This window comes from Falco punctatus (assembly GCF_963210335.1).
Source record: "Falco punctatus genome assembly, chromosome: 3".
NCBI lineage: Eukaryota > Metazoa > Chordata > Aves > Falconiformes > Falconidae > Falco > Falco punctatus.
In genome coordinates, this window is record NC_137582.1 from 29,365,843 (window position 1) to 29,379,038 (window position 13,196).

The 13,196-nt window shown below is 35.2% G+C and overlaps 1 protein-coding gene across 9 annotated transcripts in view; it reads right to left on the bottom strand.

The window, feature by feature from the left end:
• Positions 1-13,196, bottom strand: part of VPS13B (vacuolar protein sorting 13 homolog B) — a 477,951-nt gene that overhangs the window by 402,908 nt on the left and 61,847 nt on the right. For all 9 annotated transcript variants that reach the window (XR_013926946.1, XR_013926947.1, XM_080380100.1 and 6 more), the window contains exons 8-10: positions 4,616-4,884; positions 1,843-1,938; positions 1,356-1,478 (exon numbers count right to left, since the gene is read on the bottom strand). Coding sequence is in view for 7 of the 9 variants with exons in the window: in XM_080380100.1 (XP_080236226.1) it covers positions 1,356-1,478; positions 1,843-1,938; positions 4,616-4,884 (488 nt within the window). In the remaining 2 variants the exon portion in view is untranslated. The remainder of the gene's footprint in view (positions 1-1,355; positions 1,479-1,842; positions 1,939-4,615; positions 4,885-13,196) is intronic.

Genomic DNA, 13,196 nt, shown 5'->3' on the forward strand with positions numbered 1-13,196 from the left:
CAGAAAGAAAACAGGTGAGATGGTATCAACATCACCACCATTCTCACAAAAGCAGAGATTTTCTGAAAATCATACCCTAGAGGGTGCAGAAAAATCAAGAGCAAAAACCCAGCTGCTCCTTATGTACTAGCTTACAGGCAACTCCTTCACTCACCCACCCACCTCAATCCAAAAATCACCTCTCCCATGATTTTATAACTCACAATCTCATAGTTGTTGCAGACAAGGCTGCCATCCACAGCATATCTCCCTTGTATCTAACAACGCTAGCAGAACATCTTTTACAGTTGGCTCATCCTTGCCTCCCCAGCCTATCTTTCTGGAAAAGCCTATGGCTATCCACTGCAACACACCAGTCATGTAGTACGCATCCGCACCACACCTCTATAATCCCAACAATGTCATATTCTACAGCTGTGTAAGGATATCTAATTATTCTTTTTTGTTTTCTGTGCTGCATATATTTGTATACAAATGCTTAAGATTGATGCCAAGCCATGCTGCTCTCACAAGGGAAGTATAAGAACCTGTCCCATCATACTTATGATAGTCCAGTATATGATCATTTTCCAAAGGAGATATTTGACATTAATATAGTCACTTCGTATTTTCTTCCATATTCTTTTCTCCTTAAAATACTTTCTAAGACTTCACAGAACACTAACATGAAGTTAACAGGTTTGTTGTTGGCTGCATGATTTGTTTTAACTTAAACATGGATAACAGTTGCTGTTCTCCAGTACTTTAGGACACTATTCTATCTATAGTCAAAACAAAAATCCTCACTATGGAATTTAGAATTTCATGCACAACTTCATTAAACATTTTAAGAGTAGTTCACATGGATACATGATTTTTGTCTTAAATAATTGAAGCTTTGCTTTTATGTAAAATATAGAAATTAATATTGTTTTACTCTTTCATTTGATACTGCTCTCATCAACCTTACTGAAAAATGAGGTAAAAACCACTAATTCAATATTTGAGCCACACTTCTATTATCTTTAGCATACAGTGTTCCCTTTACTTCCCTTCCACTCTTCAGTGGATTTAAGCATTTTCAAACGTTTTCAACTGTTTTGATTTGTTACACAAGATCAAAGTATGCAGACATACATAACAATAGCGGGTAGTGGAGCTGTCAAAAAAACTTGGGTTTTGCAGCTTCTAACTCTTAGATATTTGTCTTTCTAACTGTAAGGAATGGACATTGAGTTTTATATTCCCGTGACATACTCAAAAAATTTAAATCACCATAGGAACAGCAGCCTTTCCAATTCTTGCAATCAAATATTTTAGTAAAGCATACCAGCACTGTTTAATCAGCAAGTCAACTGACATTTCAGTATACTCACTTCATCACTCCTACTCACGTTGTCTTCAAAATCTTTAATTCCCATTATTCCTTTAAGGCATATAGCTTGGCAACCAACAAAACCTATTTGGCAATCAAAGAAAAGTTCACCTTTCATAAGGACCTAGTGAGGAGAAAAAATAAAAAGTGATATTTTGAAGCATTTGACTCCATGAGAAATAGAAAAGATGGACACAAGTGAACCCAAATATGTTTAGGATTATACATTTAGAGCTTTAATAAATAGCAAGTTAATCAGAGAGGGCACTTAGAAGGAAGGAATTACTTTAGTGTCTGATCAGCAGTAAAAATTTAGATAAAATTATCTATTTGATTGTTACAATAAACATATAAAAATAACAATAATAATAAACATAATATAGCAGAACATAAGAAACCAGTAACGAAAAATTTTCAAAATACTTCATTGGTACCTATTTACTACATTATTTATGATGAATCAAAAAACCCTGATAATAGAAGATTACCTCAACCGTGGTTCCTTCTTGTTCCCAGCATATAACTTCTTTGGATTTTACTTTCTGAGGGCTGTAATAACTACTTTCAGCTTGCATTTCAGTGAGCTATGAAACAATAGGATAAACACATTATATTATTCAATATTATTATTTAACAGCAGTAATGTCATTAATATATGGAACTGAAGACGACAAACTAAACTATGGGACAATTTATTAACAAGCAGGAAACAGGTGCAGTTAAACAGCTGTAATGCATTATCCATATTAGAACTTCTAATATTTAACTTCTGGTTTAAGGATGCCATAATAGAAAGTTTTAAATCCACTTCAGTATTTTTAGCTTGCTTATCTAAAGACAGACTATGTGAAAAGATGAAACAGATACACAGCTGCATTATTAATATGATATCAAATTAGCTTATAAATTGCTGTAAAAATCCATAAATACATTCTTTATTCTTCCCAGCAAATAATTAAACATCATGATAACATTAAGGAAACATTTTGATTACAACCATACTCATTTTTGTTTCTTGTCACAGCAATTGAGAGAAATATGCATTTATATTTCTTGCATTATTTCTATATGAAAATTTAAAGTAGTAAAATACACAGGCTAAAAAGACTATAACCTGCAGCTAAGAAAAAGGAGAAAAGAGGCACAAAATAGTGAAGGTGTTATGCTTTGCATTAAAAAATACTTATGTTTTCTTATGTTGAGCAGCTTAAATAGTTCAAATTCTATTTTTTTATATAAAAATATCCACAACTGCCATTATTTTCAACAGTGGATGCACATGGATGTTTTTTCAAATTTTTAATTTGTAATCCAAATGTCCAAGAAAATTGGATGAAAAAAAAAAAAAAAAAAATCGCTGATCACCCTTCAGCTGTGTGCGATTATTGCAGAGAAAAAGCAATTAATTGATTAAAAGAACTCAGACATTACAAGAATAATTTTCACCATTATTAGAAAATGCTACATTTAATTTGGCATGATTTTTAGCTGGAACGATATCAACTGTTCAGAATGCTAATGCAGAAACTTGACCTTATTTTTCAACCAAAATACAAACCACAAATTATTTCCATACATTCTTTGCATGCAAACAGAACAATGAATTCTATTTTCCTCCTAATTGTCACCATATTAGTATCATACATCACTTCACATTTAAAATTTATAGAGTATAAGATGTTACGTTTTAAGTACTTTTTATCACTTCCTAATATAAAATGTATAAACTTGCCAATGAAAAATTAGGGAAGCCAAATCCAGCCAGTCATGTTCAAAAAAAGATGTTCATACTATTTTTAATGAATTTTCTCACGTAAGGAAAGAGCACAAAAAATTATTACAGTATGACAAAGCACAAAAGAAAGATGCTGAGCCATGACAAATGAGTAGTTTTGGTTGTTTGTTCATTTTTAAGTGGTATCCCAGGGCTGTAATTAAAGGAGAAAGAAAAGATTTTCCATTATTTATTTTTAGCCTGGTTTGCTGTTTGGTTTTTTGGTTGGGTTTTGCTTGTTTGTTTGGATTTTTTTAAATGAAGGCTGAAGCAGATTGACACAAAGGCACACGATATTTGTTGATGTCCCCAAATTTTGCAACCAAATGTGCCAGAAGACTGAAGGCTTAAAACATCAACCTCCTGAGAGAATGCCTCCAGCTCCCAAAGTCACTTGCCTCATCCTTTCTAACAGTTGCCAAGCAGCTAAATGCTCTGCTATACCACCAGAGAAAACATGCTAAGAGAAAGTAGCCATGATGCTCCTCAAAACACTCTTGTGCACAGATGACAAGCCAAACAGGCAATAAAGGGACAGGAAGCTGCTAATAGTATTGAGTGTATAATCAGGCCCATAAACATTTTATGATGGTTATGGAATTACTGCGTTAATGTGAAAGGCTCAAAGTCAGAAAAATCAGCCTTAGTTATTCTGCTCCTCGTAGAAACAGTATTTCCTGTTCTGAAGAGTTCTGACTGTGCTCTATATATGTTTAATTGTAAAACCAAGAGACATTTTCTATTATAGTTGTGCACACAGAATCTCTTGCATATAGTTTGGCACGTTATAAGTATTTTGCCAATTCAGAACCCTAATTTTTACTTTCTGTCAGTACATCTCAATATCTTACTCAGACTCTCCATATTCCCTTCTGCAAGCTTACAGAAGGAATAGAGAGAAGCCCAACAACTATTCTGAGATTTGTTTACAGAAAATACTCAAATCTTTCTCTGCATACATAGTTTATAGCTCAGAGCATATGTGTAATTTATCCTTTGTTTCTTTAATTCAGTTCCAGCCCACGGAAAATAATTTAAAAATTATCAATTTAAATTCATATTTGCACATATTATAGGGGTTTTTTTAAAAAAAAAGCATTCCTCCAATTCAGAAGTTATATGAAGCTAAAGCTTTTTTTGTATAGAAATATTTACATCAACTTGATGGATAGAATAGTGCAATAAACATTCATAGAAAGTTTTTTAAGCTTTCTCTCCCATCAAAAAATACTAGTCTAAGGAAATTAAGTGGTTTCCCTTCAAGATTAAAATGTTAGCACTCACATTCTAGCTCAAATGGCAATTAACAATGCACACTGCAATTAACAATACATTATGAAGCAAGAGGAGCTTTCTTAACATTATTTGTTGTTATTTGTTAATTTCATATTCCATCTCAAATCAAATGGTATACAAGCACTCAGATAATCTTTAGGTACTTTCTCAAGAAGACAAATAAATCCTATAAGACACAGAAAAATACTTACCTTAAATGTCACTGTTGCCTTTGTACAGTAAAACCCAATTGAAATAACGGGATCCTTGAGGGACTGAGATTTCTGCTGATGTAGCATTGTTCCATCATCAGTTCCACTAGAATCATTCTCTTCATCATCGTAACTCACAATAGCAGGAACCAAAGACCAAGCCCAAGAAACCCACCCTTGTTGCTGGTCATCGTCTTGATGCAAATAAGGATCTTGATTAATATAATGTGTAGGATGTTGCATCACAGAGCTTGTTTCATCTTCTGTGCCTTTTAAAACAAAAAATAAGTCAAATTTCAAACAAACCATGCTCAAAAATTAGTTTAGTATACTCAAAATTATAGTATGTGAAATTTAACTAGGACAGTACTCCACATACCATTCTCTGATATCTGGTTTATAATGATAGAAAATAATTAGAAATACTAAATTTCTGAATGTTTCCAAACACTTGATTCATTAACATTTTCCTCCGATAAAATATTAAGAGGTTTTGCAGTCATTTTATTATCATGCATTTGCAGTGAGACCAGAATTTGTCATATATACCATACACTTTCAAGATTTCTTCCATTAGAGCCCTTCTGAAGTTGCAAATTAAACCCTACTAAATAACAATATATTACAGTCTTAGTTTTTAATTGTAAAATGAAATAAAAAAGGATTTCAATTGAAGAAGCCATAATAAAGAAAATGTAAATGTATCACAGATCCAAAAATTAAGGTTGAAAATCTCCTTTGTTTAAATGTCAGCTTTTCAAGTATTCAAAGACACAGGTTTATCTATGCTCAAAAAAACTGGTACACCACCTGTAAGGCAAAAAAACCAATGCTGGTCTTTGTGAAAAAAATACTAGAGATGGCATACAGAACAAAAGATACAAGTCTAAGATTCACGATCCAAATAGACTAAGTTAATTGTGCTGTTAGTACATGCACAGTGTTACCTATCTGGCTTCATCATTACTCTTATTGGACTCCCAAGGGGTATTAACTACTTGAGAATTCCCATAGACAGTACAGGATGCAGTACTGTTCCCATAGAGGAACAATATTGAATGTATTACTTACACAGAGAACAGAAATACGCATATTCCATATTTTGATTTACTTTTTTTTTTAAACATGGAGATCCCATTCTTGCAAGTTTTGGAGCTTTTAGTCTTTCAGTCTAGTTATTTATACACTTGTGTAATGGGAGAAAGCATAATAAAAAGAAGAAAACACTCGTGAGAATTCTCTGCACATGCTTAGAGGAGAGGACACCTCCACCCACAAGGGCAATGCAAGCTTCCTTCCTTCCCTCATCATAAAATGATGCCAGAGATCAGATTTCATTCCAAATGTAAATCTTGAAACACAGGAAATATAGAAGAGGTGCACATGAAGTCTCAGAAGCGGCCAAGAGGCAGAAGGAAAAAGAATTGATATGGAGCATGACTCAAGTAGCTTAGCCTAGATTGTTGTTGGCAAGCACAAAAGAAATGGTAGAAGGTCCGTCAAAAGAGAAAAAAAAAACATGTGGAGGTGTAGGACCTGGGTCAGCATAGCCATAAGGTTGAGCCATCATTTAGCATACCACTTGCTGCAGTATGCATACACACAGAGACAGCAGTACAAGGTGCCAAATAATAGTTTGGTTTATAGTATTTATTAATGTTTTGGAAGCTATTACAATCAGACAGAAGAGCAGCTAGATTAAAATGACAGTATCTATATACTGTGTGACAGAAGATAGAAAAAGTAGAAGATAGGTGTATCTTCTATCACTAAATTGAAACTACTACAATCGTTATGTAATCAACAATCAAACTGTGGAACAAATGCACATGAGCAAAGTGCTGGGTAAAATTCCTGTTTTACATACATGAGTTCGTTAAAGGACAAAATGCTCTTACTCATTAGGTTTCTAAATTCACTCTTGCTAGCAAGCCGTAGCGAGATCACACTGGAATAATCTTGCTTCACAGTGCAGGGCAGTAATTCCAGTTAAGCACATTTAATATCAATTACAGGATTGCAGTGTGACTGCATCTCACTGTTTCCATGTTCAAATCAAGTTTGATCTCCAGAAAGTCACCCTCTTTTAAAGAGTTTGAGATACTTATCTCTAAGAGTCTGGAACCTGCTATCTCTCACCATGAGTCTGGAACCTGCTATCTCTCACCATGAGTCTGGAACTAACCCAGTAGAAAAATCACTCCCTTAGTATTTATTTATTTTTCTGCCCGTGTTAGTCTTCAGCCAGGTAAAGCTGATCCAGCTTAGCCTGTGGCTACATAAATACAACTGTTGGCACTAAGAGGGAGGGAATGCATCACCATCCCTGCTGGCAACAGTATAAATTTTCATCAGGTTGAATCAACCATGAAACTGCATAAATGAAACTTGGTAAGTACTTGACAAGCACAGCTGTAGATGCTCATTCTTGTATCACTAAATAATGTAAGTATTAAAATCCATTTCCTCTTCCATATTTTACCTGCTATAAGCTAAAGAAACTACTGCAAACTCACAGCTAAGAAAACATTATCATTAGTTATGAATACAAAACTTATGGAATAAATCATGTTTTAAAACAAACAAACAAACAGATAAATTTGCAAGGAACCAGAGTTATCTGGCCAATAACAACAGGTTTGGTGTTGACTTTGAATATGCAATAGCCCTAAAATCTGTCCTTGCAGCATGAACTCTCCTTGGAGAATCTCAGATGTAATAACATATGCTTTCAGTGCAATAAATATTTTCTGTATGCCTTTCCTTTGCATATATTTATTACGTAAGGAATGCACAGAAATTACTAACATACAGGAAAAAAAAAAGTTCACTGTTTGTAAAAATCCCCCCTAATATGTTTATACTATTTAGTGACTGTTGTCAAACTACATTTTATTCAGAAGATGCTAATTTTGGATCTATACCATAGAAAGACAATAAATTGACTGTCACAAGATAACTCATATTTACTATGCTAGTAGCTTAAATTTTTGATGTTTAACTAGTTTTACTTCACAGTACATCTTACAAACCAGTGGGACTCATGATCTATGCACAGACATTACACTCGCACAGCAATATCGATGAAGGGGATTGCACACAACTGGAAATGATACCAACACCAGCAGAAAGTAAAATCCTATATACCAAATTCTCATCTGAAAGGTATTCCACATTTCCTTTTGAAAGCAACTGTACCACCAACACTTTGTAGTTGAAAATCTGATCCCATCATAATTATAGCATGAATACAATATTACAAAGAAGTCACACACTCAAGTGACAGCACTTTTACACACCTAGGAGGTATCACACTTACTTTGTACAAGAGAACCCACTACAGTGATCTGGGTAGCCATGAATCAGTACTGCAAAATAGTAAGGTTTTGTCTTATTTCTGCATTGAGGAAATCATCTTCCTTAGGCTCTGAAACCTACTAGACCAAAATATGCTCCCACCTTACAAACACAAATGAAGTGGGGGGAGGGGAAAACATAACTTCCTTTTACTGCCGAGTTGTATAGTCCACTGGATATGGATTGTGACTAACATAAAACAGTTTCAAGTTCACTCTAGATAATCCACTCTTTCAAAGTATGTGCCTCCATCTATTAAACAAGCATCCCCAAGCTTCTACTCCTAGTCTACCTGTCTTGTCTTACTGTCAATTGAAACTACCCTAGTGAAGAACTGATGGATCAGGAAGGAGAGATCGAATCACCTTCCAAATTTGTAAAGAAAATTCCGAATAAAGAATCATGCCACAACAATCCTAACGTGCTGAAATAACACCAACAATTAGCCTGGAGTGCTCCCTATGATATTATTTGGGGTTGCTAATCAATTATTTTAATTCCAATTATTTAAACAATATCCCAACCTCAATAAAATTAGAATCAGATGTATGAGCTATTGAAGGGTGAGCTACAAAACAAATGTCAGTGATTTTATAACAGCAGAGCCAGGACAAGAGGTAGGATATCTTATTTTCTATTTTAATGGCAAAGAAGACTAAACAATGTGAAATATCACAACAAAAGTGCAAGTGCCTCTGGTTTGAGGTACCAGTCACAGGACAATTAATCTTAGATATATAACTGCAGACACCCAGTAGGGAGAGGAAGTTGTTAGTTATCTACAATGCCAATCCAAAACGTGGTTTTGTTTCATATCCCACATACAAGTTCAAGTGGATCAACTGGAAATAAGCTTTGCTTACTGAAAGCACTAAAAAAAAAAAAAAAAAAAAAAAATTGCTTGCATTCTGCCATCTACATTAAGCCATTTTTAAAATCAGCAGCAGAAAACCGGCCTGATATTTAAACTTTTATGTAATAAGTAAAACCAAAAGGTCACCTGTAACACATGCCTTTCAAAGATTTAATCAGATTTTTGGGGGTCTATACTTTAGAAAGAGTATTAAAGTTTTTCAAGAAAAAAGAAAATGGCAAGATAACATGACATGGATGTTTAAAAGGCATTCATAAAAATCTTATTCTCTACAAAAAGGTTATAGTTCCTACAACAATAAAAATATTTAATATAAATTTAATTTCCCCAATTCAGGGAAGATTTAATCTTGACTTATTTAATTTGCTACTCATTTTAACTGCTGCTCATTTAACTGATGTTAACACATGTAAGCAATTCTATGTGCCTAAACACACAGTATTGCAAATTAATGAAATCTGAACATCTCCATAAATGAGCTCGATACCAATTCTCAGCATATGGGATCTCAGTGCATTGTAACTGGTTGCTATAAAACAAAGTTACTCACTGTCACAATGGCCGTTAAGACAGCTGCACGATGCACTGACCCCACAAGCCCTGTTATGGAAGTGTCTGTCTATGCTGCATCTTTACAGTCTGTTGAAATATGGATTGCAAGTATACCTGCTGTTCCTTGAGAGGATATCTGCATGTACAGACAAGGAAGAAGCTCCAATAGTGGAGCTAGGTGACTAGGGGGGGAGAGGGAAGAAAAAAAAAAAGAGACTGTGGGATTTACTGCACAGGTCACTTAGCCCACAAAACATGTGAACACACTGAGAGCTGAAACAATATTGTCTGCCTCAGTACAAAGATCATATGTGTATCTCCATCTCTTTAAACCTCAAGAGAAGACAGACAAAAAGTGCACAGACGAAAAATACACAGGCAAGTATAATTTGGCACACATAGCCTTTCATCCTGACATAGTTTCAGTCAAACTGGGGATCATTTTCTCCACTGTTTAGGAGTAACTCTCCTCTACCCGAACTCCTTAACACAGTGCACAGCTGCTCAGTCAAGTACGGATAAGTAAGTCAAATCTCTCCCATTTTTATCCTAACAGAATATTGCAGAGTCAATTGCTTCTGCAACAACTAATGTTCACCTAGAATTTCTTGCTGTCACAAATTATTTGCATCTGTTCTCTCAGTCAACTCAAATCTTATATTCAGCCCAAAGCTATATTAAACTCATTCTCTTGATCTGCTCTTTGTTCCATTGGTATCCCAAAAAAAATCCTTACACTACTGCACTTACACCAAGTTTTCAATAAGGAGCACTTCAGCCCACTACAAATTTGAGTTTGATAGGGTCTATGCAACATTTTATTCTGTTTAGTGTTGTAAACATGTTTACTCATATTCACACAAAGGCTTGCTTTACTTTCATTTAGTTTTTTGAGAGTAAAGATCATGAAAAGGTCAGCGTGCTTTACAAATATTAGAAAATTTCACAATATTCCTCTGGGATAGAAGGGTACCATTATATTGCCATTTTACACCTGGGAAACATGCTTCATATGCTGGAATCACATCTGCCATGGATTTCATTTCATGAAAGAAAAAAAAAAAATTCATAATACAGAATCTCAAGGCAATCATTCAGTGGCGGCAGCACCAGGAACCGTTAAACAACTCAGAAGCTCAGTAGATCATACTGATCATGATTCCAGCTTCTCATATCTGTCTCAAGCTTCTTCCCTAGCATCTCCTAACATCAGCACGTGGATCCATCCCAGCTGCTTGCTCAACTGCCCTGCATCCCCTCCCTCAGCCATGCAACTTCTCATTTTCAGTCCACTGTCTTTCTTTGCCCTGCAAGTGCTAGACTTGCTCTGCTTAAACTTCTTCTGTTCTTCAGACCTCTCAGATCATTCTTTACTTAACCAGCACTAGTATTTCAGCCTTAGATCATCAACCTCAGCAACTCCATCCAAATGAATTCCAGCTCTCCCTTGCATCCTGGTTTCTTGTCCCCTTTCATGCCTAAATTGTTTTCATTTCTATTAGCATTAGTCCATTTTTTCCACCACAAACCAAAAGCTTATTCTCAAGTCACAGCCCACCACAACTACAACTGCTGGTTCTGCCATAGGCTCTTGCCCAAACCCTTCTCACTTTTCTGTCTCTCTGCACTGAAATACATCCATTTCCTCCTTCACACTACCAGTACAGTCAGACATCCAAGCCCACAGTGCAGGGAGCCCTCAACCCCTCAGAAGCAAAAAACCCTGTCCAGCCCTGAGCAGCAGCATGGTCCAGTATGCATACAGTACTAAGTGAATTTACACACCACACTGACACTAGTTTCTACCTGTATTTCTAACCTGTAATTTTACTTGTGTATTTTGAATGCTTTCAGCCTAACAGAATTTGGGCAGACTTTACTCAGGCAGCAAAAGAAATGTTCGTGACACAGGCTACCCTGCTGCCTAATCTCAAAGTTTTGGTCTTACATTTGGATATATAAGAACAAACAAACGGCTGCTGGAATATTCTTGGACAGGGGTAATCAATTATGTTCAACAATGACACAATAAAAATAAGTTCTGTCCAAAAGACTAAGAATTAGTGATTACTGAATCCAGTAAATTCTTTTAACTGAAAGAGTGGGGACTGCTTAGTAATAAATGCTGGGTTAAATTGTTCAATGAATTTTCAGAACCCTTTCAAAGAGTTATAAAAATATAATCTATAAAGGAGGTCTGTACATTATTAAACTGTAAAGAATTTAGGCACAATTCCATCAGAATTAGTCTTGGATTTCATGAAGTGTTACTCTTGGAAAAAATGTGGCTCATATAGCTCGGCAGATAATACATGTAATTTTTTATTGTACTTGATTACATATTTTTTTTCTGAAATTAGTAGCACATTTGAAGTTCCCTCAGAAAAGTTCAAATCTGTGGTTAGAAATTTGGATGACAAATGCACCATGGAAGTGGGGTTTTACTTCCTTCTCATACACAGATATAATATGAAAAAGAAAAAAGTAAACTCGCAAACTGATGGTACAGGTAACCTGGTTAATGTGAATTTGACACTCCTGCTTAACTGCACTAAAGAAGAGGAAAAAATCATTAGATAATTTAAAGTTTTATTTATGGGTCTGTACGCATGCCTACACATATACTAAACTCTATGCAGGGAACAAGCATAAATAGTATGAAGGAAAACAGTTGGTAACAGTTTTAGCCTGTACGTGGCAAAGCATTTTGCAGTGAAGATAGAAATGAATTCGTTTAGAACTGTTTCTACAGCTCTGGCTTGGCCACCCAACAATTGCCATCTGTTTTGTGTTCTGAAGGAGACAGTTCTGTCAAATAGATATGAACATATAATTAAGTACAACGACAACGTTTGAGCACAGCATAGTTGAACAAAAAAATGCATAGAAAATGACAGATTTCCTCCTTGGTTGTTCTTGGCATTGTAAACCTTAGTCTGATTTCTGACCCTTCTGACAACTCTTGGGTACATCAATGCGAAGTTACATGATATTATTTCTTTTTTAGATGGCAATTTTATGAAAAACTAGGAAGTTACATTCATAGTTATTCAAAAAAAGAATACAAGCCAGATTTACAAACAGCAATTGCAATTCAACCTTCCTGAGGAGATACATTAGAAATAAAGATGACAAGAGATGCACAGCCAAAGATTTTACTCATATTTGGACATTAGAATCTCAAATTCCATTCCAGATGCAGAAGACTCAGTAGGCAGATGCTTTTTGTTTTAACTTTAATCTTCACTGAAACTGTGTTTCTGTTTCAGCACCCATCTCACACCCTAGCCAAAAGCCAGACAAACCCACATACCTCTCCTATCCAGCTTCCATAGTCTTCCACAGCTACAGCTGGTCGTCCCAGTCTTCTCATTACCCAGCTAATCTTTGTCTCCAATCCTTAGCTCTCTTACATCTGAAACTCACTGCCTACCAGTCCCAGCTGTTTTCATATTGACCCATATGATTTGTCTAGTCTTTCAATGTCTTTCCTATATTCCAACTATGCTACTCTCCTTAGTAGCTACAGGAACCCAGCTACAAAGTTCAAGCGACTCTAAATACATCATAATTCTCTATGGTATGAAAACTTGGCCAAATTTGTGTGAACTTTGATGGGGACAAAAGATAAATATTCATGGTACAAAGACAACCCTCTGAAAGAAAGGGTAATGCAACTCCTCATAGAAAAATTCTTAACCCTTTCTTGTGCAAATAGTACAATCAAAACATCTGTAAGATACAAGGAGTTCTTACAATGCACACTAATGATTTTTGTAAAAACTGTATGCTTTTTAA